Raw genomic sequence first — 27,923 nt, forward strand, 5'->3', positions numbered from 1 at the left:
TCTGGGTGGCTCAGTTGGTTAAGCGGCTGCCTTTGGCTCAGGTCATGATCCTGGGGTCCTGGGATTGAGCCCTATGTCTGGCTCCCTGCTCAGCGGAGAGCCTGCTTCTCCCTCACCCTCTGCCTGCCACTCTGCCTACTTGTGCTCTCTATCTGTCGAATAAATAAATAAAATCTTAAAAAAAAAAAAAAGAAATTGGAACTCTCATACATTGCTGATAGAAATGTAAAATGGCACAGCTACTTTGGAAGACAGCTTGACAGTTCCTCAAAAAGTTAAACATGGAGTTATCATATGACCCAGCAATTCCACTCCTAGGTATATATCCAAGAAAGATGAAAACATGCATACACAAAAACTTAAATACTAATGTTTACAGCAGCATTATTCCTAATAGTCAAAAAGTTGGAGCAACTACATGTCTACCAACTGATGAATGGATAAACAAAATGTATATCCACATAATGGAATATTAATTTGGCCATTAAACAGAATGAAGTACAGATACATTCTACAACGTGGATAAACCTTGAAAATGTTATGCTAAGTGAAAAAAGTCAGACACAAGACATATACTGTATGAGAGTCAAAAGGTGCATTAGTGGTTGCCTGGAGCTGTGCGGAAAAAGGAGTGGGGAGTGACTGTAATAAGTATGGGGTTTCTTTTTGAGTGATGAAAATATTCTAAAATTAGATAATGGGAATAGTTGCATAACACTGTGAATATACTAAAAACATGAAGTGAACACTTTAAAAGGGGTGAATTTTATGGTATGTAAATTATGTCTCAATAAAGCTGTTAAAGTAAATTAGCAAATTGAATCTGGAGATCAAGTAGAGTTTATCCTGGAAATGCATCATCGCCAAGTAGAGTTCATCCTGGAAAGGCAAAACTGATTTAAAAAATTCAAAAATCAATTGGTGAAATCCACCATATTAACAGGGTAAAGAAAAACCTCATGAAACAATCAATTCAGAGTGTTTAACAAAATTCATCCATTCACACACACACACAAAACCAACTCTCAGCAAACTAAGAATAAAAGGAATATCCTCAACCTGACAAAAATTATTCCTCCCCCCCCAACCAGTTACAGCTAATATCATACAGAATGGTGAAGGTGAATGCTTTCCTTCTCACACTGGGAACAGATTGACAAGGAAGAAATGAAACTGTCCTTTCTTGTAGACAACATCATTGTCTATGTAGAAAATCCCAAGGACTCTACAAAAAAACAAACTCCTGGAACTAATTTTTAAGTTTAGCAAGGTCACTATAGAATACAAAATTCATCCACAAAAGTCAATTGCATGAATGACAAAATTATAGAGATGGAGAACAGATTAGTGGTTGTCAGGAACTAGGGAGGAGGGGACAGAGAGGGAGGTGGCTGTGGATTCAAAAGGGTATGACAAGTGATCCTTGTGATGGAGCTCTTCTGTTTCTTGACTGTGGTGGTGGTCACATGAAGCTACATATGTAATAAAATTGCATAGAACTAAATACACACAAATGAGTGCATGCAGAACTGGTGAAATATAAATAAGAGGAATAGACTGTATCAATGTCAATTTCCTGTGCTATTGTACTGTAATTATGCAAAATGTTACCGTCGGGGGAACTGGGTGAAGGGTATACAGGATCTTTCTGTTATTTTTTGCAATGGCATGGAGTCCTACAATTATCTCAAAATAAAAAGTAACAAAAGGTCAGTTGTAACTCTCACACTGCTAGTGTGAGTGCAAAAGGTACATCCACTCTGGGAAATGACGTGATAATTTCTTATCAAGTTAAACATGCACTTACCATATGAACCAGCAATCCCACTCCTAGATATTTACCCTAGCGAAATAAACTTTTATTCACACAAAAGCTGTACACGAGTGTATGCAGCAGCTCCATTTATAACTGTCCAAAACTGGAAACAACTTCAATGTCCTCCAGGGGGTAAATGGATAAAGTGTGGTATATCCAGACTACAGAATACTATTCAGCAATTAATAGTATCAAACCACTGATAAGTGCAACCACTTGGACAAATCTCAAAGGCATACTGAGTGAAAGAAGCCATATTATTTGATTCCGTGTATATGACATTCTTAAAAAAACAAAACTATAGTCATGTAAAAGAGTGGTTGCTAGGAGTTAGGATGGGGAAGGGAGTGATTACAAAGTGATAACACAGAGGAGTTTTTTGGGTGACGTTACTGTTGGTATCCCGAATGTAGTGGTGGTCAAAGGAATCTAGATGTGTGTTAAAATTCACAGAACTGTGTGCCAAAATGAAAAAGTCAATTTTTCTGTATGTTAATTTAAAAAAAATACTTTTTAGGGGACTCTAAATCATGTATCTTTCAAAAAATAAAAGACATTTTTAAAAAGACAATTTTGACATTCCAATCTTATATAATTAATACATTCAAAGAGGCCATTTAGAATTTCATTTCCAGCATAATTCCAGATCCAAGGGGATTGAAGAGACTACTATAGGCTTCACTTTATAGTATACGATGGAGCTCACAGAGCATTATATGAAAATTTCCTAACTCAAACTTCAACTAAGAAAAAAGAAAAACAATAGTTTTAATGTCAAAAATGCTCAGTAAACACCAAGTAAAAGAACATTTATTTTAATGACCTTTACTTGAATTGTAGCTGCAGACAACATGCTGAGTAAGTGTCTGCTAATTTTTTAACATAAGCAGATTTAGTTTTGTTGATATATGAATGGTAGTTATAATAATCATTAAATAATAAATAAAAATGTTAAATGACCTATAAATAGGCTAAAAGCCACTCAGATAATTTAAAACGAAGATGTATTTTAGAACCTTTAAATTAAGATATTAGATTAAAAACCATAATGTTAAGTCAAATCAAGGAGTATCTGCATTAGAATCAAATTAATTATTGTCTGTGGGGAAGTAAGGAAGTATTAATTATTAATTACTCCATGAAATTTAAGTAAATAATCCCATGTAAAATGGCTTTTAAAAAATATCCTTAAATGTTTCTTGAAGGTACATAGTATTTTAAAAATGTATTCTAAATGCAACATTCAAGTCAGGGAAATGGTAAATACTATACATTCAAGTTAGCTAAGTTAAAAATATTATTTAGCTACAATTAAGTATTTCTGTAAGCATATAGGTTTCCAATTCTGGCTATGATTATTCCTGAATTTACAAAGAGGAAATAGGAGTCAGACTATATATGAAATGGATCAGACCTTTAGCTGCTTCCAGACAGCTTCTGCATTAAATTGAACAATCTACACAGAAATTCCAATGATTACATAAATCTGTATGTTCTGGATTTCCTTCACATTTTATGGAACATTGGTCCCACTGTAGCTATAATATCTGCATAGGGAGCACTCTGGCTCAGCTCAATAGCCTGATGTTTTTTTAGGACAAGAAAGCTATAAAATTTGGCAGCAGCTTGTTTTTGGTCACTATTTCTGCAGAGCTTCATCAGACTAAAGTACTGCATTCCCATCTTGTTGGATTCCTGGGAAAATAATTAGAAAAGAAGAAAGGAAAGAGAAACAACATCATTAAAAGTACAGCAGGCTGTGGATGCATAATGAATAAAATATTGATATTTTTGGTAAGTGAGAGTGAAATCCTAAAATGGAGAAATGCAAATGACTCATTAATAAACTTAAAAAACATTATAGGTCATTGAGTATAAGCTTGGTTCATTGAGAAAATGCACTCAAAAGAACTCTTAAAGTGTTATATAAATTTCTGATGTGTTATACAAATGTTAGGCCTTTTAAAAATTTGATGTTGGGGCGCCTGGGTGGCTCAGTCGTTAAGCGTCTGCCTTCGGCTCAGGTCATGATCCCAGGGTCCTGGGATCGAGCCCCACATCAGGCTCCCTGCTCTGCGGGAAGCCTGCTTCTCCCTCTCCCACTCCCCCTGCTTGTGTTCCCTCTCTCGCTGTCTCTCTGTCAAATAAATAAATAGAATCTTAAAAAAAAAAAATTTGATGTTAACATAAATGGGCTCTTGTGGAAAGTGAAGTCAGTTTAGACTTGCAGGCAGAAAACAATCCACAGGACTTTGGGAGGCTTCAAATACAATGAAAATTATCGGCCTTATCAGGCTTCTTTTCCTTAAAGGTACTGGGAGGTGGGGGTGACTATAAACAACTATAGTTATAAATGTAAAATTATATTTATATCTTAGTGGCAGAGGAGTATGACTATATAAACATCTCCCAGTTTCTTGGCACAGATTAAAAAGATGTTGGATTCACCATAGGGCGCCTATGAACCTACTAGAAAAAACTGAGATACAATAAAGTAATTATGGATAAAGATAACTCATTTTATGAAGGCTAGTACTTGGAATCAGAGTTCTAGAATAGAAGTACAGTATAGTTTTTTTAGTTAGAAATACTGTGATGAATACTGGTCAGTATCCCTTGAGCTTCTAATTCCTTTGATAGCTGTGAAGTATTTTTAGAAATACCATATACAGTTTTTTTTTTTTTTTTTGCTAGTCCACAACATTTAGCAAACTAATAAATTAAATACTTTATCATACTTTATCTCAACAAAAGGAGTGGACAGGTATCAGCCGCCTTTCAGAGACAGCATGCCAAAACTTTGCTTATTCGCTCTTGAGGAGACAAGATGTGGATTGACCGACTTTTTCCCCTGGGAGAGAAGAGGGACCCCCTTTTCAATTTCAATAATCCTTTTGAAAAATATCCCAATATGCAAGCTGAACACACATGCTTATTTATTCTGTTCCCTCTAGAAACCTCTCTAAAACGAAGGTAAAAGAATAAAAGGTGACAAAGGAAGGAGATAAAGACAAAGTGAAAGACTGACTGACTTAGCAGAGTAGAGAAAGTTAAAACCTAAGTGCCAGCAGGGAGGAAAGCCAGCAGAAAACAAGCCAGTGTGAGCTATAGAACCTTGGAAAAGCTCAGGAATTGCAGGTAACAGTATGTTCTAAGATGGAGATAAAAATTCCTCAGAAGTCTACTTGGGAGTAGTCAGACCCTCAGGTCCACTCTACCACTTCACTGAGCCAGGAGACCATGACTCCAATATCCTGCCAGGAGGCAGGAAGTTGCCTTTCTAGAGATTCCAACCGCTGAGGCTCTAGAGTTGGGATACCAAGCACTGTGGATGGTGGAGAAGTGTCATACCACAAGCTAGGGGTTAAGTGAAATTCTACAAGCTAAACAATGAGACAGTCAAGGTCTTGCCTTCCCCCTCTTGGTTCCTGAACCAGCAGCATCATGCTTGTATCTCCTGGGCAGTAGATTTGAAGATTTAGCTCAGAAAACTGACGGGGGCCTGGGGGTTAGGAGAACTACAGATAATGGCGCCTGTGTGTGTGCAAGTGTGTGTGTGTGTGGGGGGGGGGGGGCACCGCCCAGTGATCTCACTATTAAGACCATAAGTCTACAAGCCCCACCCTTGCTTATATAACTTCCAATCTGATTTTTGCTGGCTCACTCTTTTTTTTTTTTTTTTTAAGATTTATTTATTTTAGAGACAGAAAGAGAGAGAGCATGAGTGGGAAGGGCAGAGAGAGAGGGAGAGAGAATCTCAAGCCGATTTCTCGCTGAGCACAAAGCTGAGGTTGGGATTGATCTCACAACCCTGAGATTACAACCTGAGCCGAAACCAAGAGTCTGATGCTCAACCAGCTTCGCCACTGAGGCACCCCCCTTTGCTGTCTCACTTTTAAATAAGAACAGATAACCAAAGATCTACCAGACATTTGAGTTTAATTTCTAACATTCAAGAGCATCACTAACATTCAAGAGAATCACTAAGCAAACACAGACAATGTAGGGACCAGAAGAAAACCATAACCTACGAAAGAGAAGACTCTGTATCCATAAAACATGATGAGGATGATTATTGAAAGAAAGCAGATTAGTGGTTGCTTGAGGAGGGGGGAGGGGGACCAGTGGGAGAGATGGGACAAAGGATTATCAAGAGGCACAGGAAACTTTTTGGGGTTGTAGATATATATGTTCACTATCTTGATTGTGGTGATGGTTTCACAGATACATACATAATGTCAAAACTTATCTACTGTATACTTTAAATAGGTTTATTGTATGTTAATAATACCTCAATAAAGCTGTTAAAAAACTAAATAAATAAATGAAAAGATTAGGATGCTACAAAACAAAAGAACAATTAATAACGAAGAAAAAAACTCCTGGAAAACAAAAAAGGTGAAAGTAGAAATAAAATTCAATAAAAACTGGAAGATAAAGTTGAAGACATTTTCTAGAGGGTAGAAAAAAATAAAAAGACAAGGGGAATTAATATAAGGGATAAAAGATTTTTTAAAAATTAAAGGTGTAACTCAGGGGACCCAACATCTAACCTGTAGGCAATCCAGAAAGATAGAACAGATTAATAACACGAAGGAAATCTAAGAAATACAATAAAATTTCCTAGAATTCAAGGACATGAACTTTCAGAATAAAGAACCCATTACCTGCTCAGCACAATAAATGAAAAAAGACCCATATCAAAACACATCATCATGAAATTTCAGACCACTAGGAGTAAAGAAAAGACCTAAACATTTCCAGAGAGAAAATAAAGGTCACCTACAAAGGATTGCCAACCAAGCAGCATCTAACTTCTCAGTAACAACACAAGAAGCCTAGATATGTTCAAAGTCTTCAACATCTGAAAGATATTATTTTCAAACTATATTTAGAGACACCAAATCAAGTTAAAGGTAAAAAAAATAAATTTTCAGACTTGTACATAGGGTGTCTATCTCCTATGCACTCTTTATCTCAGGAAATTATGAAAGGATGTTAACCACCAAAAAATTCAAGGTAAAGAAGATCAAAGCATTGAGAAATAAAGAAACTAATATAGGAAAGAGACAAAGGAATTCCCATATTATGATTAAGGAATGTCCCAAGATAAAAACTGGGGAAAAGACCTAGAGAGCAGCTAGTCCAATTAGAACAAGAGGAAGGAATATCTGCAAGAAAACATACTGGAACTGATGAATCAATTGACACATTTGAGCATATTAAAAGGGGTTTCATTATATTGTCAGAGAGTTTGAGAAAAGAATTAAGGATGAGTATATAGACACTAAGCAAATGGGAAAAATGAGGCAATGATTAACTCCAAAAAAACCCAATATAAAGTTGACAAGAAAAGAAATGTAATTACACTAATTTTTACATAGTCTTTGTAGCAGTGACTGCTGATTGTCTCTTAATATCCATTCTTGTCTTCTTTCATAGCAATAGAATAATTAGCTGGGCCCAAGGTTGCCAGATAAGGACTACATTTCCCAGATAGATGTGGCAAGGTGACTAAGTGCTGGGCAATGAAATGTGAAAAGTGATACACACAATTTCTTGTTGTACCCTTAAAGGAAGTTTTGCTGCTGAACAGAATGCAGACATGGTGGGTACTGAGCCATTTTTGATTCTGAGAATAAAGAAAATGAGATAAAGGTAGCCTGGGTCTCTGACAACTTTGTGAGCATAGCGGCTATACCAGATTATACTTTATCTTTTTAAACCACTGATATTTTGGCTCTTTGTCAAAATCAAACCTACATCATAACTATTACAATTATAACACTGTAAACACTGAATACTGTGCTAAAAACAGACTGCGGTGAGAAAGCGATAACCATGCTAAATTTTCATTTTACGTTGAAAGAAGTCAACAGATAAAATTTAAAGCTGAAATATCAAGAAAGAACAGTAAGAATATGTAATTAGAAATATAGATATAAATACTAAATGAAACAGCTTAATATAGTTGCCTCTGGTGAGCAGGACTTAGTAAATAAGGAAGGTAGGACAAAAAACTTCTCTGTTTCCTTCTTAGCCTTATAGCATAGAACTATTGAACTTTAAAAATTATATACATGTATTATTTTGATTAAAATATGTTAATTTTTTTTGAGAGAGAGAGTGAGAGCAGGGAAGGAGGTGGGAGGGGCAGAGGGAGAGAGAGAATTTCAAGCAGGCTCCATGCCCAGCACAGAGCCCAACTTGGGGCTCTATCTCATGACCCTGAGATCATGACCTGAGCCAAAATCAAGAGTCAGATACTTAACTTACTGAGCCACCCAGGTGCCCCAAAATATAAGTTAAATTTTAAAATGATCTGTTTTAAACTGTTATAAACTTAGTTTCATATAGAGAATTAGTTGATAGCCTGCTAAACACAAGAATGGGACATACACTAGATGTCTTAGGAGCATGAGTATAGGTAAGAAGTTGATTAGAATATGCAGGCACCAAAAGCAAACTCCCACAGTTAGCCCTGGGTATACTGCTCAAAATCATTTCATTCTAGTGGAATTTGGTCTCAACAAAAAAATAATGAAGACGAATTCATTTTTATTAATATCTGGAAGATTGACATCAACATTTTATTTTTAAAAACAAAAATAGGATTGACAAACCCTACCATCTTACCCGCAAACTATTTAACATCTGAAGAATTCTTCGATTCCATCTCTCTGTCTCAATATTTTGTTCATTCCCTGATGACTCCTGTTTGAATGATGGATAAAATATTTCATTTAAACAAATTTTACCATATGTTTACTATTTGCCAAGCATAGTGTTAGCTGCTACAAGAAACCCAACTATAACACTGGGTCCTGCTAAATAGAGTTTATAGTCTGATGATAGAGAGAATAGGAAACATACAAATATATATCAATCTTTGCAGGATTATATCTATGCTACCTACGCAATGAGAGGCTCCGGAGTAGGAGATTCTGCAGTCTGTTTTGGTAATGCATCCAAGAGGATTATGTCCTTACTTTCAAAAGTAAAATCAGCAGTGACTTTTGGTTAGGACTATCCCAGCTCTGGTCAATTTGAACTGAGTTGACAGGAATAAACATAAAGCTATAGAAAAACTGCCTTGTAAAGGCCTTTATGTGAACTTACCTGGTGATAAAGATGGTCTAATTAATAAGTGATGTTTAGCAATCTGTGTACAATTGGATTAGAACCTTTTTGATTTCAAGGGTAACTTGCCCAAAAAAGATCAACCCACTTCCTGTCATATTATCTGAATAGATTCATTCTTTTCAGTCTTTAAAATTTAGCCACCTTCAGAAACACCTCAATATTTAAAAATTGTCAAGTTGAAATCCCTTCACAGGAACTCACTCTAAGTTCTTATCAACTAACACTTTATGAGCTAAGAACAGAACTGGGGATAGGAAAGGTGCTGATGAATCTGACAAAAGAGCAAGTCTACAAAGTGCGGGGGATGGGGGGGTAGGGGGGAGGAAGGTGGCACAGAACTGACCTACTTTATAATTTTTCCTAGGCTAGCTCTGACCAAGCAATCATCCTTACCACAGGTACACTGTTTGTCAAGCGTCACTTCACGGGTACCTTTGGAGCCCAGACACTTCCTATCTGTTTTCAATTTCACAGACTCCAAAATTATTTCAGAAAGTTCCAGAATATTCTAGATGATATTTTGAATCACTTGAAACTAAGGGGACTGCAGAGTCCTCATTCCTACCAGTTATACTGCCTTCCTGGTCCTGCCTATATAGCTTCCTTTCTTACATTCCAGTGGGAATGACCTGAAAATATGGTCACTTTATCCTGAAGAGTTTTCCAAATCCCTCTAGGTACAATTTACTTTTATTTCTTTCTGGTCTGCCCTGGGATAAATGAGTTCACCCAATTACTGGTGTTTATTATATAGTTAAATACACAAATGCTGTTTTTCAAATATAAAAAGCAGTGGACCAACTCTTTGTTAAAGATCCGTGAGACTGCAGCTTCACCTATAACTGCACAACTAAACTAACCAGGAAAATGCTCAGAAAAAATAGTCTGTGCGCTTTGCTGAAGCCTGTCTACTTGATCTATCTGGACACCTTACCGCTGAATCCATTGTGTGGAAAGCCCAGTGGATTATTAAAACAGCTGAACTTGTGCTGTGTTGTGGTTTGCTTGACCATGTATGAAAATAACCTGTGTCTACAGAAGCAAAGAGAAAGGTGAAAATGAATCAACCCACTTCTGGCCGAGCTGTTTGGATGTTTCAGGTAAAAAGTTCAGGTATCTATCCTGTCCTAGATTATCTAGAGAATTCAGTCTGTTTTCCACATATGAAAAAGCAATCTAGTAGTCTTGGAACTCATTATAAAGATAATTTATTTAAGAACAAACTAGCATCGGGCACTAATAGCTATTTTGATATTATTCAATAAGAAACTTTTGCTAAAATTCATTACAATCTTAAAAATGCTTTCAGCACTGTGGTACAAAGACTGGAGAAATAAGAACATGATACTTATGGAGCCAGGTGAGTCAGATATTACTTCTGGCTTTGCTATTGAATTGTGTCCCTTTGAGCAGACCACTTTCTTTTTTTGATTTCTAGAAATCTTGGACAGATATAGGCCTTGATCCATATAATGTTTTGGAAAAAAAAAAAAAATGCCATGCTTGTTTCTTGTTTTTTCGTTTTCCATTTATAAATAAAGTAAAATTTCAAATGCCCTAAGATGTACCTCTATTATAGCTCTGCTTCTTTAAAGCTGTTGTAAGTTAAAACAGTGATTCTCAATATTTTTAACCTATGACTACCTTTGATAACATAAAAATCTCACAATTTTCTTTCAAATTATTTGAAGTTTCAAAATAAGTTAAAGAAAGGAAAAAGGTCAAAGCAATTCTGAGTATGTTTTATCAAACTACTGACATACCTCTTTGTTGAGATGACTAATTTAAATAATAATTCTAGACAGTAACATGACAGCTCTAAAACCAATTTTTAGGCAAATAAGGTGGTAACTATTTAGGAACAAAGTTTTTTGTTTTTGTTTTTGTTTTTTTGAAGATTTTATTTATTCATTAGAGAGAGAGAGTGCACAAGCAAGGGAAGCAGCAGGCAGAGGGAGAAGGAGAAGCAGGGCTCGATCCAGGACCCTGGGATCATGACCTTAGCCGAAGGCACATGGTTAACTGACTGAGCCACCCAGGAGCCCCAGGGACAAAGTTTTTAGGAACATTCTCAAGACTATGCATATATTTACCAACTCCACTGTACAATTCTCAATTTCTTGTGCTAAGATGGCATTCATTAAAGAGGATCCCTCAGTAGCTGAAGATACCATTTCAACAATATCCTGCTAAAGCAAATTAGGGAAAGATAGGTAAGTCATCACAGTAGTAGTAATCACAGGAACAATTTTATTTTGTTAATGAATGCTCATTTCTAAAACTAATTTAAAATACTACCTGCATTCACAAAATATTATTTCTGAAATATCCTAGATAGGCTGCCCTGTTTTCCATATGCCTCCACAAATGAAGAACCGGCACAACCCTGCCCTCTTTGCTGCCCATCCTTTCCACTCCTACCTCCTTCACCACTGCAGACCTCATATCAAACACCTTCATAGCTGTGTGGCTAAGACCACTTTCCTTTGAAGCATTTTGTCTAGCCCCAGCCCCTACCTCTATCCTCACACCACCAGTACCAGGTGGCAGAGGAAGGAGAACTATAAACAGAGGGCTGAAAATGGGGGAAGGGATATTAATATCCCTACCTTGGGCCATGGCAAGATTCTTGCCACCACTGCTGGAGCTGTCACTGGCAAAAGGGGAGAAAAACTGTGTCCTCTGGAAGGGGAGCAAAGGCATAAAGGAAGAAGGAACAAGAGAAAGCCAGAAATTCTCCATTCCTTTTCATCTCCTTTTTTCATTGCTATAGAAACAGTCGGCCCCTTTTTCATCTTTAACCAGTCTTTAAGTTAGGAGCCTCCTACAACAAAGGGTACTTGATTTTTCATTTCAGCTTTTAAAATTTTTAGTGAATATAAGGATTTGCATTTTATTTTTTAATCTACATGTTTGTGGAGACTTATTTTTTTTTCTCTCTTAATTTCTATGAATATTCTACATTTTAGGTACTCTCAATTTTGCAGTTACTTTACATAAAAAATGTTTTATGAAAATTTGAAAATGATTAATCAGAATCAATTATTTTTCTGTTCTGTCGATGTGTTCCCATTCCTGATTATATTTCACATCTGTTCACTATTTTTGGAAGCAGAATAAGAATGGAATTAAAAATTAAAGCATAAGTATAGAGTAAAGGAGTTAAGAGGGTCAAGAGAACTCCTATATCAATCTCTATACTTCAAGCACTTGGGAAAATCTATTTTGTTACTATGTTAAAAAATTATGAACTAAACAAACTTGCCTGATCATAATTTTCAGTAGGTGCACTCTAAGAAATGCCTGAGCCCAAATAAGGAAGACAGTACTACTGGCAACCCAATATCTCAATATCTAGTATACTATCAAATATTTAGTAAAATACATTGTTTTAATGCATTATAAAATTGTCTTTCCTTGCAAGGGCATTCAGTTCCAATATGGATTGACTTTGAATTCCCTGAGTGGTTATCAAAATACAGTGATGATGGAACAAACCGGAAAAGCACTAGTTTATTTTTATCTGGTTTGGCTATAATATTTATATTTGTACAACCACTAAAGTGACAATGGGGAATATATTTTAAAGCACATCGTTTCCGATGATGCTTTTAAATAACTACGTTTTTTTGAATAAAAATTACATCTTCAAATAAAACTTTTTAAAAATTTTGTTTGGTCATGGATTTTAGACAGTCTTTTGGATTCAAGGTTAAGGTAATTATAGGTCTAAAACATAGTCTTAGAGGTGAGAAGAGTGAATTTATGATCAGAAACAAAACATAGGTTCACTGTCTAGAGTCCTAAAAAATTCCATGATATTGAATGTGGGGCCCAGTAGGATTCTCAGGATATAATTGGATTCAAGTACACTCATCTATTTGATGTACCATGCAAAATGTTACAGTATGAAACTACTTATCTTGTAATTTACTATCCAAGCTTCAGAAAATCACGCTTTACATAGTACTGCCACTTACTAAACAAATAACAGAGTAAGATGAAATATAAACTATAAAAGTAAGAAGACATATCAGAGTCTCAAGTTTTCTTCACTCTGTGTCAGAAAAATAGTATTTTTATGATTTTCTTTGATTAACTTACCTCAGAATTAATATTTTTATTGATATCCTCATGAGAGCTATACTTAGATCCATCGATCACATTCTTCCAAGTTTTGGATTGATTTAAGTCTTGCTGGGAATTTAGTTCTTCCATCACGGAGGTCTCTGAATTATTATGGAAGTAAAGATTTCACCAAAATATCTTTCAAACTTAAATTGGAATATGGTTGTTAAAAAAGAGAGCTTCTGACAGAAAACTTGGAATCCAAGAATTTAAGCAAAGTGTGTACAAACTTTCTTATAGTTTCCCAAGTCTCATGTATATTTATCTTCTCTTTCCCCTTGTCTGCTTCTTACCACCTCCACTCCCCATCCTCCATCAACTATCTCCTCCACACTCACTCCAACACATGCACTCACAAGACAACATGGATAGTTCAAGCCCATCTTGGTGTATGGTTCAGTAGATTTTATGCCTTGAGGACAGGTGATCAGGAAGCAGAGATTCATTTACTACCAAAGCTGGTTTTATTATTCCTTTATAATAGTCACAATAATAATCAGTAATTATTAATACTCCATGTATCCTCTAGGTGGATGGAAGTATCTATGTCTCAGGTTAATTGTATGGTTTAAATGCTATTCTTATCACTAGGTGACTTTTCATGTTAGCTGTCTTAAAGTGAAACATTACCCTCCTAGATAAAAATAGTTTTATCTGTTGAAGGTTTAGAGTACTGCCTGTAGGGATGGGGGAGATAGGGAGGAGTGAGATTAGGAAGAATCCACATGGTATATATACCTCATCTTTTTAATGTAGCTTGTTGGACAAAAATTAATCTGCAGGCAATGCTGATGTAACAATTTCTTTTAAGTTGAAATACTCTTCTAGAGATAGCATTTATACATGGGAATATGGAACTGGATCCCATTTTCATTTGAAATGTAAAATGATATTTTTGTTTCTATAACATTCCCTTCAACACCAACAGTTAGGATGTCTCACCTGTTATGTTTTTGCTTTCCACTTCTTCCCTTACTGATTCCTTCTGTACCAATTTTCTTCCAAGTTTAAAGCCAGAGGACAGAAAGCATTTTGTAAACAACTGTAAAAACATACATTTTTATTTCTTGTTTTTGTACAAGTAAAACAATTCAATAAAATACAACCACATGTGCTAAAAAATGAAAACTATAACTCATGCACACACATCAAGCAAATTAATTCAAAAGTAAGGGGTATTTTTTACAAGTTTATATTCTGTTGTATACATGAATGTAAATATGCATTTATTTATTTATAACCAAACATTGCACCTACATAAAAAGATGAAAACTATTACCATTTTCAGTTCAGCATGAGTCAAATCCTGGGCAGCAGTTGACAGAAGTGTGTCCACTCCTCCCTTCTTCTTCCACATCATCAATCTTTGGGTAGGAGGTGCAAGTTCCAAAACCGTAAGTGTGTCCGTAAAGGAAGTAAGTTGTTTATGCATAATTTTGCTACTGATCTCCTTGATTGGATCTATGAGCAATTTCCTCTTTTTGCCTTTTCTCTTCTCAGCAATGTCTAAATATAAGAAATAGGCACAAATGTGATTGGTTGTACAGCTTTGTAAAATGATATTCTAGGCACTGCATATCCAAGAAACATCTACCACAGTGTAACCTACAGAGTTGCCATGGGAAGAAAATCCCTTTCTCTCTACTGAAAAATTATGCTTCACAAGGTTTTTGCACAGCTAAAGTATCTGAGTAGCCAACAGTTGATGCATTTTGTAAAGTGTTCCTTCCAAGTGCTTAGGAGGGACTCTGTTGACCTAGCAGGAAGACAACTGAGGAAATTTGGAGCAGAGGATATAATGAGGGAAGTTGCTCAATTTTGAAATTCCCTAAAATATCCATATAATAGGATATTTTGAAACATTAATTTGTATTTGGCCAGTATATTTTTCCCTCCTCCACTGAAATTCATACACAAATTCCAAGTAGGTAGCTAGGCCCATGGGATTTCACTCCTTTAGATAATTTTACCAGGTAGAAAGAAAGCAGAAGTTACGCTTTTCCTTAGTAAAGATGCAAAAAGGGAAGATTAGATTTCCCAGAATGGGTGAAGATCTGAGATCAGATGGAGCCAGATGGAAAAGTAACCTGCCTGCTAATGTGCCTTAGTAAAATCCTGGGAATGTGACAAGATCCCAGAAGGGCTGCTGTGTGATGACCCCAGAGGCTATATAGACTGGGACAGTGGGTACCACAAATTGTTGTGCCTGATGACCTAAGTTTCCTTTCCACCTGCCACACCCCTCCCCCAAATTTTGACACTACATGGCTTAGGGCACACAGGGGAACTGTACAGATTGAAATTTTTGCCAACCCAGTGAGATAGAAGCTCAGAGTTGCATACAGTAAAGAAAAAAACTTGAGTGCTTTATTCCTTGCATGCCTGAGTTTATAACTGAAATTCCTATCAATTATACCACTTAAAACTATGATGTCCTTACAAGGTCAAGTTATATATTAGATTCATATTTATCTTTTATTCCTAAAAATATGCATGAGGTTAAATGTTAGAGGGCATAGGCGCTCTTCTGATCCTTTTATTCTGCCTTATTTTATATTCATTTGCATGTTTATCTATCTTCCCAATCAGATTGTAAGCCTCTTAAAAGCAGGTACTATATCTTCTTCATTTCTCGGCCCAACAGAGAGTAATAGTTCTGTAACTACTGGCATTGAACTCAGTTTTAGATTTTCCAGTTTCCCAAACTGGGTATATGGCTTGACCATGACTGACAATAATGAAAGGATCACCTCAAATTTCCTCCACACTCTTTCCCTATCATATTGCAAATGTTATTACTGGGTTGACTACCTCCAATAATATTTCACAGATTATCTCACAGTAAATAAGGTAGTGTATCAGAAATAAAAACAAAGGGGGTCCTGGGTGGCTTAGTCGATTAAGCAGCCAACTCTCTTGATTTCGGCTCAGGTCATGATCTCAGCATTGTGAGATCGAGCCCTGTATCAGGCTCCACACTCAGTGGGGAGTCTGCTTGTGGATTCTCTCTCTCCCTCTCCCTTTGCCCCACCCCCTCAAATAAATAAATCTTTAAAAAAATTTTAAAAATAAAAAATAAAAACAAAAACATGAATGAGTCTGACCTGCAGCATCAATTGGGTCAAGGGTAAATCCTTGTTCTTCATTTGATAATGTTTCATCCATTTTTCCATTTTCAGGTAGACATATATACTCTGGTTTATCTGGTTCCACTAATAACATCACCATAAAAGGAATTATTAAAAAAATAATGGTTATGTTATGAGTTAGATGCTTATATGAGAACGAAAGCAAAAGATAATGATAATTGAAGATTTATATTGCTAACTGGAGCCAAATCTGATTTTTAGAATCATGTACTTAATGGAGTTGAAGAGACACAGAGATTATATGGTCTGGGGCCCAGTGTCTAGGTGAGTCAAGTATCATCACCTTCTTCTGCACATGTAACATCTAAGGTTAGACTTAGTAGAAACAGTGGTAGCAACCACAATAAATGACTGACATAAATTTGATTATATGTCTGCTAAAAAACTTGTATTCTGTTAAATCACTTAATTATTAGTTGACCCATAAAGAACCATAAGTAAACTTATATCGCCTCTCTTTTTACATTTTAAATTTCTACTATGTGTTAGGAGGGAAATGTAACATCAAAAAGAGTGAAGAATCAAAATGGGTTTATTCATGGTTTTAATTCTCAGGAAAAATCAGACAGAAAGACTTTAAATAATCTGAGGTACCTTCACATGAATTTCAAGTAGAAAATATCCCCACATCTGTAATTTTTCTCAAATTGTATATAGATTGTCCAATTATATTAATGCCAATATGGTATTAATATTAATAATTAACAATATTAATAATTAATAACCATATTAATGACAAACATTAATGATGTTTTGAACATGTAGCACATATTATTTTAATGATTCAAAAGCATAGTATTCTGGCAGTGTTTAAATGTGCTCTCATACCAAAAAAACCCAATCCTGGTTAAATAACATTGTTGTACATTTCTCAGAGCCTAGTTTCCTATTCCATATTGTCTAGGGTCAGACTCAAGAGAGTTTGAGGGACAACATTCTTTACTATCATTCACTATACTATATTGCTACCTAAACTGTGCAGTTACAAGGCTTAATTTGAATATTAGTATCTGTTCACTTTCTACACAAAGGATAATTTCATCATACCCACTACAGTATCAGGAGGCTCAGGAGGCAGAGAAATTTCTCTGCTCAAATGCACATCTTCTAACAGGATATTTTCATCATCTTGCAGTAGATTGTCTTAAAAAACACAATAAATACTTTTGTCATACAGAGTTGACTCTGTCATTTGTTCACTAAACATTTATTGACAATATTGTATACAGGATTATAAAGTACAACCCTACTTAAGTAGATTTGATTTGTTACACAGACTATCATATTTCAAGCAGGATAATATAAAAATTTATATATATCATTTCCTTTCCTTTATTAAATAGATGTTTAATTTCAAGAGATATGTACTAAACTAATACCAAGATAGTAACCTTATTACACAGCCATGTTTAGATTTCAAATCAAGAAGTAAAAGCTTTCAAAATTCTTTGGTAGAGATTTAAGGTAGAACCACTGTTTTTTCATAATTTTGAAATTTCAAAAAGTTTGCCATAACCAGCCTTTTAAAGTAAACTAGAGAATTAAAAAAACATTTGTTACTTAGCCATCAATATCTTTAAAATGTGTATTTAGATTTCCTAGTTTTTGTCTACCCTATTTCTATGATTATTTTATAATAACATCATAATATAAATATAAAATTATAAAATGTTGGACAGATCCTTTAGAATAGCTGTTTCACAATTTCTATTAAGGAAAACAATGTTTTCTAATATACGATCTAATATATTTTGTGAGGAATATATTAACTCCACTCCTTCCCCTTTAAAAATTAGGAATTTGTAAAAAAAAAAACAAGTAGTATTTTATAACCTATATGAAAAGTTTAAATAGATGGCTATTCACTTAGACCTAACCTAAATGTTTAAATACACAATAGATTTTGAAAACTTGTGTAAAAAATATATTGATTTATATGACACAGGGGCATACCTGAAATTTTAGTTTGATCTAATAAACCTATTAATACATTCTAGTATGATTGAAATACCCAACTTCCATATAACCAGACAGCATACCAATCATCTCTCCTGCACCCCCTTCATCTCCAAATCCATCTCCACTGTCATAGAACAGAGATTTTTCTCCGGCAAGGCTTCCAGAACTATGTTCAACTAAAGGACCACTGGAATTCAGCAATATGTTGTCATCAAAGAGGCTATGTCTTCTGAGAATTTCTGGTTCCTCCCCTAAATAAATATATATCACTGAGTTAGCCATAGAAACATAGAGTTTTAGGGTTAGATGGAAATTCAGATATCTTTTTGTGTAGCCCCTCCCATTTTACAGATAAGAAAAATGAGAGCTAAAAAACTTATTTGAATTGTTCAACTAATGTCACTCAGTTAATCAGTGGAGACTGGATTTCTAAAGCAATAGGAAAATACATTAGGATAGAGTTTTTAGTTGTAGTTCAGTTGAATAATTTCCCAGAGGATTATTATTGGCAGTGGAATGATTTCTCTACATTAGATAGGTCATGTCCTGCTTGATAAGCATTATTTCATGTTATTTCAAGTACAATTGCTTGTGTTGTTTATCCATAATGGAGGTTTGGAAAATAAGAAGCATATCTGTCTTCTTAGGAATGGAAAGGTAGGTAAAATATTAAAGAATGGGCTTATAACACTCATTCAATAAACATTTATTGAATGACTGGGTATTAGGCAATCTGCTAGGTGTTGGAGATACGGCAGTCAAAAAGACAAAACCCGGTCAGCTAACATTAACCGAGGCTAACATTAACCGAGTACTTATTATGTGCATTATACTATGTAACAGAAGATACTATTATAATCCTTATTGTACAGACAAGGAAACATGTCCATAGAAAGGTTTTATAATTTGCACAAAGGCATACCCTAATAAATGACAAAGCCAGGATCTGAACCTAGCAGAGACAGGACAGTATCTGTTAGAATTTCACTGGTAAAATATTTTGCAAAATGGCAACTTATGAGAGCAAACTCCTAAGACTCCACAGCAGCAGATAAAATGAATGCCCTGCTTCAAACTGACTTGCTTCCAGATTGGCCATCAGCACATGTATATTCTTTGCCTTTCTTCGGTTTCAGTCTCTAGGTCCAGGAGTCTGAAACCAGCGGTCAGACAGAGGTTGGTCTTCTCTTCCCTCTCTTTAACAACCCATGTTAATTAGTGTTAGTCAGTAAAGAAAATAATGAAGTATCACTTATATTAAGATTCTTCTACAGGCCTACATCTCCTAGAAAGGAAGAGTTGAAAAAGGCAGTCTTCATTGCACTGGATTAAAGATTTGCTCAATAGAAGACTGACTTAAAAACAAACAAACAAACCAAACCCCCCTCCCCAAACCAAAAATATGTTCACATCTTCCAGAAGCAGCTTGAAAGCTCCCAAAAGAAAAACCAGACTTGGCCAATAAGATAATAACATTTATGAGCAGACATTGTATTATGAGCACTACCATCACGATACCAAGATTACTCAAAAAAAAATTTAAAAAATAATCATTGCTTTCAATCTTATATTGTAGTTCAGAATAGTATAAATATTAAACATTTCTCAGAAAACATGATGTTTGAGCTAGTTTTTGAAGGAGAGAAAAATCACTTATTGGTGAAAAGGACTGAAAGGGAAATAAGGGAAATAACACTCTGATGATGCTAGTAGTATCTCAATTTTACAAAAAGGGTAGTAAGGCTCAGGGAAGCTAGGTCATTTGCCCAATATCACACAGCAAGGCCATAGAGAAAGCTGATTCAAACTCAGGTCTGTTGGTATACTAAGAACATGTTCCTCCCCTTTTTTGAATTGTAGGAGACACAGACTGAGAACAGCTAAATTGTATTGGTTGGCTGGTAAGACATTTAGAGCAAAACTCTGTAGTGAGAATAAAACAAAGTTGATAAAACAAAGAAGATGATAAACTGGTATAGGGCCTTGAGGATAGGGAGGGGTGTCTAAAGTAAGTCATAGGAATCCAAAATACTTAAGTAGAGGAACGTGATATGAAAAAAAAAATGGAATTTAAGGACAATTGTTCTTGCAGAGATATATAAAATGTGGGAAGAGACTGGGAAATGTGTAGGAGGGTATTCTAGTACTCCAGGCCTTTAGTACCTTTGAACTATATATATATATATATATATATATATATATATATATACACACACACACACACACATATATATACATATATACATACACACACACACACTTTTTTTTTTTAAGTAGACTCCATGCCCAGCGTGGAGCCCAATGTGGGACTTGAACTCATGACCCTGAGATCAACCTGAGCTGTGGTCAAGAGTCGGACACTTCATCAACTGAGCCATGCAGGCACCCCACTACTGGTAAACTATATAGGTGGCTAGGGAAATAGAAAGAAGACCTAAAAGGCATTTCCAATTTTTTGTTGTTGTTGTAAATCAGCACTGGTATGAAGCTTACAGAAAGTGTGGATAAAAGTGATCCTAGTGGGGCACCTGGGTGGCTCAGTCGGTTAAGCATCCAACTCTTGGTTTTGGTCACAATCTCGGGGTTGTGGGATCAAGCCCCACATGGGGCTCCACGTTGAGCGCAGAGTCTGCTTGAGTTTCTTTCCACCTCCCCCTTCCTCCCCCTCTGCTCCTCACCTTCCCACCTATAAGAGTCAAAGATGAATATGACACAAGATCTTATCATCTTGGAGTTCTCAGACCAACACAGGATGTATATAGTATCATGGTACAAGACAGAGGTAAATGCCATAAAAAGAACAAATACTATATGGCTTCAATTCTAAAATACACTCAACAGTTTCTGTTTCACAATCAATGAGTACGTACTTAGCATGTGGTATTTCCTCCTCAGTCCCAAGCCATGTTAAAATCTATTTTTTTTTACAATTGATATCATCATATACTGGAGGAATTATCATATTTTGAAGGTACACTCTATGTAGCACACATGTAAAACCTTATATATATGTTACCACAGCAAATGTTTATGTTCACGTCTCTCTCACAGCCTGAAGCTCCTTCAGGAAATGCTTCTGCAAACTTTGTACTGCCTATGCCTATGATAGTACCTATGTAGAGTAAGTATTCAATAAATGCTTGTACACTAAGAAGGGAAGTTTATAGCCTAAGACTGAGTCTTGGCATTGACACCTCTTTAGAAAAACCGAAGGGCAAACTTACTGAGAGTTGCATTTACACAACAAGAGATTCATTCTAAAGATATTTCTACTGGCGTAGAGATAGCTATTTCTATTGACATTGTTTCAGTACAAAAATGCAAGTACAATTGATTATAGCTTATAATTTTAATTTCTCAAATATTCTCACCAAAGCTTCCAGCTTGGAAAAGTAGATCATTACCATAATCTTCTCTAAGTGTGATTTCCTCTGGTCTGCTTTGGTTCTGAGTAAAGTGTTCTGAAACGTCAATAGCACTATGGAGAAACAGAAGATTGAGAAAAACATGGGAACAGAACCCAAGGATTTTGCAGTATACTGAAAAAAAACCCAAAACCCCTAAAACAAAAAACAAGTTTTATTATAAAAATACTTTTATTTCCTCAATAGTATTATTTACAAACACTAGTGTATTGTACATGCATATATACAAATGATCTCCAGGTTGCCAAATCCAGTGGTCGATTCTCAGTCATTATCTTACTTACCCTAACCAACCACATTGAAACAGATGTTCACTCCCTCATGGAACAGTCTTCTCTTGGCCTACTTTCTCCTGATTTTTTTCCTACCTCATTGGCTGCTCTTTTTCTATCTCCTTTATTAGTTCTACCTCATCAGACTATTAGCTACTAGGAATGACCCAACACTCTGTTCTCAGATCTCTCTCTTTTTAAAAAATTGAACACACATTCCCTGGAGGTCTCTTATGACTCATGGGTGAAGTTCCAACTATATACTCACAACTTTCAAATTTATATATCCCAATCCAGACCGCTTTCCTGAATTTCAGACAAAGATATTCGACTACCTGCCTACTCCCCTTGGATGTACAACAATCATCTCAAAATTTGTAAAATTTATAAAGCCTAATTTAGCCTTTACCCTGCCCCTCTTAAACCTGCCATTCCCTAGTTATCCTCATCTCATTAGGTGGTTAACTCCATTCTCATGCTCAAATCATATAGTCATCTTTCTTTCCCTTAAAGCCATATCCAATTCTTCAGGAAATCCTGTTGGCTCTGTCTTCAAAATATATTAATAATTTGAGTGTTACCACCTTGATAACATGAAAACTGCGAAGTGAAGTGATCACAGACACTGTCATTTCTCCCTTGGACTTCCTTTTTTTTTTTTGGCGGGGATAGTACCGTTTATTAAGGAAGAATAAGACAAAGACCACAGGAGGGTCCCTTCTAGGACACAGCGGCCAGGCATCCTGACCCCACATCTGTGGGGAGGGCACGTGCCCCCAGTTGGGCTCTCAGGCTCCCACAGACAGGGCAGGATTGTCATGTCCCCTTCCTGCCCATCTCAGTCATGAGTCCTGGCATCCCCCACCCAAGGCACTAACTTTTCAACCACCAATACCCTCCTCCCATGTCCCCTGGGCCTTCACTTTCAGATCAATGGGGGGTGGGGATATGGCCCGGTGTGGGCGGGGAGACCCTCTCAGTGCTGGGATCTACCCAGCTTCTGGTAAGAGTTGGGGTGGAATTTCCCTTGCAGCCCCTGGGGGCAGGGGCCCCGGGCTAGGTGTTGGGGTGGGGAGGGTCATCTGGACTTCTTACTGAAATAATCTTTTTTTTTTTTTAAAAGATTTTATTTATTTATTTGAGAGAAAGAGAGTACACAGAGGGAGAGTGAGAAGCAGACTCCCCGCTGAGCAGAGAGCCCGACGCGGGACTCGATCCCAGGACCCTGAGATCATGACCTGAGCCGAAGGCAGACGCTTAACCGACTGAGCCACCGAGGCGTCCTGAAATAGTCTTCTCATAGGCTCTCTGCTTCCACCCTTTCCCCCTTATAGTAGATAGCCTGAGGAAGCATGTTGACATCAAGTCAGATCCAGTCACTCTCCTATGCTTCCTATCAGAGTAAAACAAAAGTCCTTAACGTGGCCTACAACACCCTACATCATTTGCACCCCCAGCTACCTCTCTGACCTCATCTCCTACCACTCAGATGCTCATTTATAGCACTCCCCCATCTCACTTGCCTCCCTGCTGTCCCCTGAAAATGTCCAACATGTTCTGCCTTAGGGCCTTCCCACTTGCTCTACCTGGAACATTCTTCCCCACATTACTGAATGATTTGGTTCTATACCTCCTTCAGGTTTCAGTTCTGACCTTAAAAAAAAAGGCCTTTCCTGACCATCCTGTCATTTATTTACGTTATTTTCTATTTCTTTTCATACCGCTGATCATTTCCTGGCATACTGTATATTTATTTATTTGTTTATTATTTGTCTAAAATGTAAGATTCACGCAGACAAGAGCTGTTGTTTACTGCTAACTCCTTAGTGCTTAGAGCAGTGCCTGGCATGTGGAAGGCACCCATTAAATATTTACTGAATGAATGGATGAACATACTGTCAATATTGCAAACTACATTCAGCAAATAAAATTATACATTTTTGGCAGTGTATTTCAAAATTTCACACTGAATTCAAGTCTTCGTCAACTGCATGTGTATTTTAGTTGTTAACTAGATTCCACTTGTGTTCATGAAATACGAAGGTGAAAACAACAAAATATCAAGAAAATCAAATTGAAGGAAAATAAATAAAAAAATTTACTTCACATTCTGGGTGTCAAAATCATGAAATTCTTCTGGCAATGTGATAGCACTGTAAGCAGCTTCAAAATTCTCTTTTGGAAGGTCAACCAGTCCTGAAAAGAATCAAAAACCACATTCAGTGAGCAATAATGCTATATAAGTAAGAAACTCCCAACTCCTGCCCTTCTTCAGTCCCTTCTCAACAAACAGCCAGAGTGATATTAAAAATATTTAAAAAGCAACCAGATCAGCTCCCTCCTGTGCTTAAAATGATTTAGTGACTTTCCCAGTGCATTTAAATAAAACCCAAATTTCTAATCAGGGCCTCTGCAGCCCTACAAACCTATCAGCATCATCTTTCCCTCATTCACTAGACTCCAACCATACTGGCCTTTTTGTTCCTCCAGACCTTTGCTCTCACAGTTCCCTCTGCCCCGAATGCTATTCCCTCAGGGATTTTTTACATGGCTGGGTACTTCTCATTCTTCAAGTTTGACCTTAAATTCTATCCTCTCTGAAAGGCTTTTCCCAATCACAGCCTAACTCAAGTGAAGTTTTCTGTTATTTTTTGTTGTAATACTCTGTTTATATTCCTGCATAGTGCAATCGCAATCTATAATTATTGTAATAATTTAAAAAAACTTTTTCATTATCTGATTTCCTCACCAAACTGAAAGGGACCTCATTTGCCTTGTTTGTCCTTGTATCCCAGAGCCTAAAACAGTGTTTGGCACAAAATATGGGATCAATAAATATCTGTGGATTATATAAATGAAATAATGAACAAATTAACCATATTTGATTGAGTATAAACTTATGTAGAGATTCTACAAATATTTTATTTTAAATAAAGACAAAAAACCCTGTCAACCTCAATTCAACAATATTAATTGAGGGAGTAGTATGTTCAAGGCACTGAGACAAGTACTATAACAGATTCAGAAAATAAATATGACAAAGATGTTGCCTTCAAGGAGCTTGCAAACTAGTGTGAGAGGCAAGGTCTGTACCTAAATAACCATAATAAAAGGTAGAAATGATGAATGTCTTTAAATTAAATTTAAAGGCTATATTTATGACGCATGTAAACCTCTAGCACTTTGGAATGCCTAGAGATTTTCTATAATATTTCATAATAGCATGCTGCTTAGAGTCCTGAGAATTCTGAAAACAATGACAATTATGATATCTGGGTTTTGTCAATTACACTATTTCTAACACATCTCATAAAGGCAAAAACAGATACAGCAAGCTAAGCAATCCATTAAAACTGATACCAGAATTTCTTACATAAGTGTGGTAGCTTTATGTATATTTTTTATGTAAATATACAGGAACATTACAAGTTTTTGAAAGTATAACCTTTTCCTGCAAACACAGGAAAAGAGCAAGGGAAAGAATATAATTTGTCCTTAACCATGGAAACTTAGAATCAGTGAAAAGGAAGTTTATATTCACTATACACCCTGGAATTATAGAGCACCACCAATTAAAAGAGACCACCCCAAATAAAAATGCAAAAGGGGACCAAGATAAGTGAGACAAATCAACATTGCAAGTATACCTGGGCGAAATGTCATCTTCATTTTAAGCAATGCTTCACTGCAATCTGCCAAAAGATATTTTGCCTTCCTATTATAGATTCGTACAACTCCCAAAAGAAGGTGTCCTGAAGTTCGAAGTGCAATTTTCACCTTTCAATAATTTTTAAAGTATTAGAATGTTAAGAATTAGACTCATAAACCCTATTTGAAAATTATAAAATCATAGAATTTCTCTTTATAAAGCAAACATTTTGCTTATTCTTACTTAAAGTAAATTACTTAACTTTTACCTCATCTTGTAAAATGATGAACTTTTGTACTTATTCAATGAAGATAATCTCATGTACCATTTAAGTGAAATATGTTATTATTGGTTTCATGAGAAGAATATAAACTCTGCAGTCAGGCAGACTCAGGTTCAAGTCTTGGCTCAGTTACTGAGGCTGTCATTCAACCATCTTGAACTTCAGTTTATTAATAATGGCTATAACTTATTATACACTTATTTTGTGCCAGGCATTGTCTTAAGAGCTCTTCATTTATTATTTAATTTTGACAACATCCTCTTTTTACAGAAAAAAAAAACAAACCCTGAGACTCAGAAATGTTAGGTAGCATGCCCGACGTAACACAACTATTAATGGAGTAGGAATTAAACTTAAATTCGACTAACCCAAAAGTTAATGCTCTTAACTACCACACTTCACTGAGGCTAAAAGAAACCCATTTCATAGGGTTGTTGTGAAGATTAAGCCTAGCCCAGTGCCTGACACATAGAAGGTTTTCAATTATCATTCATCCTTCTTTTAAGCAGAAAAATACTTAACCTAAAAATATACAAAAACAATATTTTAATGCAAATTCTAATATCTTATTATAGTGTTTTATAATGAACATAGTACTTTATGAAGTATTTTCATATATATTTTGATTTATACTCAATCCTCCTTTTTTTCTACTCTCCATATTCATTCGCTCACTATTTTTCTAAGAAGTACTTATTTGGTTCCTATGACTTACATGGTATTTTGTTAAGGGAATAAGAAAGGATTACAAAACATACATAAAACATGACCTTTCTCTTTCAGGGTCCAATCTGTTCATGATAAACACATGAAATAGTAATTACCAACAGAAACTGACATATGTTTAAGCTCAGGTAATAAATGTTGTAGAAATTAAAAGAGAGGAGACCATTTCAGGAGTAAAACTTCCTTGGAAGTTTTATAATTTTAATTTAATTTTATTTATTTATAATTTTAATCTATAATTTTAATCAACAACATACCTTAGGTGAAAGAATTTTTTCAATGGTTATCTCTAGATTACATTCAAATACATGAGCCTTTGTAAGTTTCTTCTCCCAGTGAGCTGCAAGCCAGATTTTGGCCAATGGCCCTCGCTTACTCATAAGCACATGTGTGTAGAACATGTTGTCTGTATTCCTTAGCTGTATTTAACAAACTAGAAGGAACATTAAAAGATATTTAAAATTTGATTACAAAAACATCTCAGTGCTATTTTATAGCAAAAACACTTTTTATTAGTTCTATAAAATAACACTCAGATTATCTTCCAATTCAAGGCATTATTCAAATTATTTTCTTTAAAGAAGAAACCGTTATTTAAAATACAAAATTATAAACTAACAAGAGCTCTGTTAGATTGTGACCCACACCTGGTTTAAATGTATTCTGATCATTGATGGCTTCTTACATTCTACTTATTTTATCTTGCAAAGGATTTGAGTTCTCTTATTAATATAGTCAAATAAAAAGAGGGGAAAGCTTGGGAAAAATAGGAGATGGAAATAGGGAAAAAAACAACAGGAAAAGGTGGACAAAACTAAGAAAAGTGAACACATGTCACCTCTTTTCTAAAACTTAGGAATTTGAGAAATGTTGGATCATTGGCTTATAACCAGGTGTTGAATTTCTGTTTTCTGCAAGATGCTCTGATTTATTCAACAATGTATTAGCCTTTGAAGTTAAAATAATGCAACTCCAAAGGATTATAAAGTGGAAAAATGAAGAAAACAAGAAACTACAGGAATAGAATCACAAAGCAAAAAAGGAAACAAGAATCAAATTTAAATGTTTCCAAACAAGAATGGTGAACGAAAACCTTAACTCAGAACAAAAACAATTTATGCACATTTCTACCTTACTGTACTATCCTTGAGACTAGCATAAGGCTCCACTTTAAGCAAAGGGACATTATAATACTTTGACTTCTTGAGAAGAATCAAGTTATTGCTCACACAAAGTAATATTTTAAGCTGCCACTATAAAAGCTTTTTTGCTTCTTTCCTACTTAAAGTTCTGATCAAAAAAGAAAAGCCAAAATGAACACAAAAACAAAATCAGCCACAGAATTCAAAATTTAGGTGAACTTTGATCAATAC

At 35.6% G+C, this 27,923-nt stretch overlaps 1 protein-coding gene across 1 annotated transcript; it reads right to left on the reverse strand.

The window, feature by feature from the left end:
• Positions 1–3,073: 3,073 nt before the first annotated feature.
• RAD21L1 (RAD21 cohesin complex component like 1) lies at positions 3,074–26,977 on the reverse strand. Its single transcript, XM_032420104.1, has 13 exons — positions 26,808–26,977; positions 25,540–25,669; positions 23,995–24,088; positions 21,567–21,673; positions 18,276–18,446; positions 17,284–17,379; positions 16,192–16,299; positions 14,367–14,593; positions 14,030–14,129; positions 13,064–13,188; positions 11,053–11,148; positions 8,453–8,530; positions 3,074–3,511 (listed from the first exon to the last, which is right to left on the reverse strand). The coding sequence occupies exons 1-13, from the start codon at positions 26,949–26,951 to the stop codon at positions 3,323–3,325; spliced, it is 1,665 nt and encodes a 554-aa protein (XP_032275995.1). The 5' UTR covers positions 26,952–26,977; the 3' UTR covers positions 3,074–3,322.
• Between the last annotated feature and the right edge of the window lie 946 nt (positions 26,978–27,923).

This window comes from Phoca vitulina, unplaced genomic scaffold (genome assembly GCF_004348235.1).
Source record: "Phoca vitulina isolate PV1807 unplaced genomic scaffold, GSC_HSeal_1.0 scaffold22, whole genome shotgun sequence".
Taxonomy (NCBI): Eukaryota; Metazoa; Chordata; class Mammalia; order Carnivora; family Phocidae; genus Phoca; species Phoca vitulina.